Raw genomic sequence first — 3,228 nt, forward strand, 5'->3', positions numbered from 1 at the left:
ATTTATCTTTGTCTCATTTTTTTTACATCACAAAAACTTGGCATTTTAACAGGGGTCTGTAGACTTTTTATATCCACTGTACATCTTGTTCATTAACATGTGTAAAATAAACTCCCTATTTATCAGTAATTCAAAGGTATACTTGCTACTGAGTACTTACTATTACTGTCCACCTCTGGATGGAGGCTGAGCTGGTGATTCAACAGCTTTCCTGTTCAACATTGTAAGAAGGAAGTGTTGCAGACTCTTGCTCCATTTGCATTTCAGTTTTATTTAGTTGATGACGTTTCAGCCATCCGGCCTTCTTCAAGATCAACAATCATATTAAGACACAGGCACTGGTATCTAGTTACACATGATTAGACAATCATGTCACAACAGGCGCTAAAGCCAATCAAATTGCTTCAAACTAAATGACATTTTTCACAAATGTTATAAATACATACACTTTCAACAGATGCCTAATAGATATCCAGATTAAAGAGCAGCAGATCTAGATTAACATCAGAAACAACTTGATCTAAATATCTAATAAATAATATATATATTACAGAAACACCTCAAGTCATAATCTATATTCAACCCATGAGGGGAGAGTGAATCAAGTAGTGTTCCCCTCGTGGGGTAAGTGAGTCGGTTGCAATATATCTTTGAAAGGAATTAGGGTGATTGTATTTAACAAAGTTAGCTGCTACTGGATCATTTATGTTTCTGCATCTAATTGTGATTCTGCGATCAGCAATGCGAGTTTTCGGTGCTCTGCTCGTCTTTCCAACAAGGGCAATTGATAAGATACATTATTCAACTTAACTTAGTTTGGCAGGAAATAAGTCAACATTGTACCTGCATACATTTACATGATTGCATGCATCTTCCATAGAACAGATATTTGCATATATTATGACTGAACTAAACTTTCTCACTGTTGGGCTTCTGAACTTAGATTTGCATGTGGCTTGTCGAAACAGTAGCTCTTTATCATTTTTGGATGAGGACAGAGACCTCTTTCATCGAATTTAAATATGTGTTGATCTTTCCTGTTTATTCAGTTAGTGGGAGAAACGTGTTTCCAAAGAGCCTCAGACAGAAACAACACAAAGACAAACCAAATTACTAACATACATGGCTGTAATGTTGATTTATGTGCATCATATCAATCTTGTCAGGTTTTGGATGCGTTGTCTTTTGCTTTGGCATATCTGATGTGTTTTATTTATTACTCATTATTCTCTAGTAATATTACTGTACTTATTACTCTTTGCCTACAGTTATTAGTTACACTACTACTTACAGTAATATTATTATTAGTAATGCCCAGCACTGCTACTAATGTACACTGTACATAAGCCCAGTGTTACAGATACACAACCACAGTGCCTCTAGGCATTCACAATAAAAGTCTTAATCCCTTTAAAATAAATGAGCACCCTGGTGTGGGTGTGTTTCTTTGGTCAAAAGGCGGACAGGGTCAGCAGCTCTATAAAATGATGTACTATGAAGACACTTGTTCACATTTCCCTACCCACCGTCCTAACACATTGTGGAAAGTCTTCATTTGTTGGGTAAGTTTTTGACAGATTCAAACATTATTAAGATAAGCTTGATGCTGTGATGTTGGTGTTTAATCCTTTATAGCTACTAAATACAAATTCGGTCAAATAGGAATGAGCAAATCACAGAAAAAATTATGAAAAAAGTGTTTTGTTACACAGGCAGATCTATCTTTGTGTATGTCTGTCATATTAAAAAAATAAAACTAAAACTAAAGTCAAGATACTTCAATAATTTTACTGAACAAACTGTATATTACATTAAATACTGCAAGTGGAAATATGAACATTAGGGCAGTGGTAGTTCTTCATGATATGTATTGGGGAGAGAAATAAGCAGAAACCCATTTCACTGCCAAAGTGATATTACATAGACCACAGAGTCATACAGAGTGGATATGTAAACTTCAATCAGTTCTTTCAATCTATGCAAAATACTACTGACTAACAGAAGGTAACACTGATGTGTGATATCTGAGTTCTTCATGTAATTCCCACGAATAGCCTAGATGAGCTCTCCTCAATTTGTAAACTTTCTTTCTAGTTTTAGTGGCCATGGCGCAGTTCATCCATCTGTCACTGCTGCTGGGTAAGTTGTCTTCAGAAACATTAGTGGAGATCTCACCAAGATAATTATTTTTACCTTTGTCTAATCACTGTTTATATCACTGGAGTGTTTTATTGTTCTTATAAATAAATAAAATGCTATTTGTTATAAAAAATATTATTAAATTATTATTAAAACAAATATTTACAATATTTTTTATCAAATGTAAATATTTCCTGATCTGTTTCCCTCATGTTACAGCAACAATCCAGCTGCCTTTGGTTTTTTCAGCAACACAGATATGGCTCCGAGAGGGAATCACTTTTAAATTTACTGGAGGAGGGAATGTTAAACGTTGTTGCAAAAGTGTCTTGGGTATACCTGTTATTCACACGACACTGTGTGACTCCTTCAACTTCCTGAATCACAAGACTCTGACCATTGACAACCCAAACCTCAACGATACCTTTGTCTGCTATGATGACAACAATGTTCCAGTCCTGTACTTGAACGTAACAAGAGGTGAGCACTTTAATCCTTTTACAAGCATGTGTGTTTTTTCCACAATCAAATCAGAACATTGTTTTTAACTTACCCAGTACCCAGTTTTTAAAATGAAGCAGAATCAGAGGAGCAGCATTAGTTACTGCTGAGAGGATCCTTCAATGTTTAAAATATCTTTGTCTTATATGTCTTTATATATCTTTAGAAAAATATAATTTGCTCACTTTAATCCCGATACGAGGAGCACTATTTCTTCTACATATTTTAAGGAGAAATTGATTTAGTGAGTAGACTTAGAGGAAATGACTGAATTAGGAAATTATTTAAATCTGTCTACACACAAACTTAAACTGTTTTTCTGTTCATTTACAGGTTGTATACAGACGTATCTTGACAAAGCTGAATTTTCCAATGGTCAAAAGGAAAAAATCAAAAGCACAAATAAAACTGACTGTAGGAGACGCTGTACTGAAGATCAAACCTGCAAATACTTCACATTTCAAAGAAAGTAAATATCTGTTATGTGGATTAGTGGTCATAGAAAAAACAATGAGCCAACATGTTTGTGTCAGCTAATTTATGTTTACAGTCATCACACTATATAACACTACATCACTATGGCTGCAT

The 3,228-nt window shown here is 34.6% G+C and overlaps 1 protein-coding gene across 1 annotated transcript in view; it reads left to right on the forward strand.

Moving 5' to 3' along the window:
* Positions 1-1,489: 1,489 nt before the first annotated feature.
* LOC118342019 overlaps positions 1,490-3,228 on the forward strand; it is a 3,055-nt gene continuing 1,316 nt past the window's right edge. The window contains exons 1-4 of the mRNA XM_035680447.1: positions 1,490-1,562; positions 2,095-2,139; positions 2,359-2,619; positions 2,974-3,109. Coding sequence (XP_035536340.1) covers positions 2,106-2,139; positions 2,359-2,619; positions 2,974-3,109 — 431 coding nt within the window. The 5' untranslated portion in view covers positions 1,490-1,562; positions 2,095-2,105. The remainder of the gene's footprint in view (positions 1,563-2,094; positions 2,140-2,358; positions 2,620-2,973; positions 3,110-3,228) is intronic.

The sequence above is a fragment of the Morone saxatilis genome, unplaced genomic scaffold (assembly GCF_004916995.1).
Source record: "Morone saxatilis isolate NCDOM2014 unplaced genomic scaffold, NCSU_SB_2.0 Contig8, whole genome shotgun sequence".
NCBI lineage: Eukaryota > Metazoa > Chordata > Actinopteri > Moronidae > Morone > Morone saxatilis.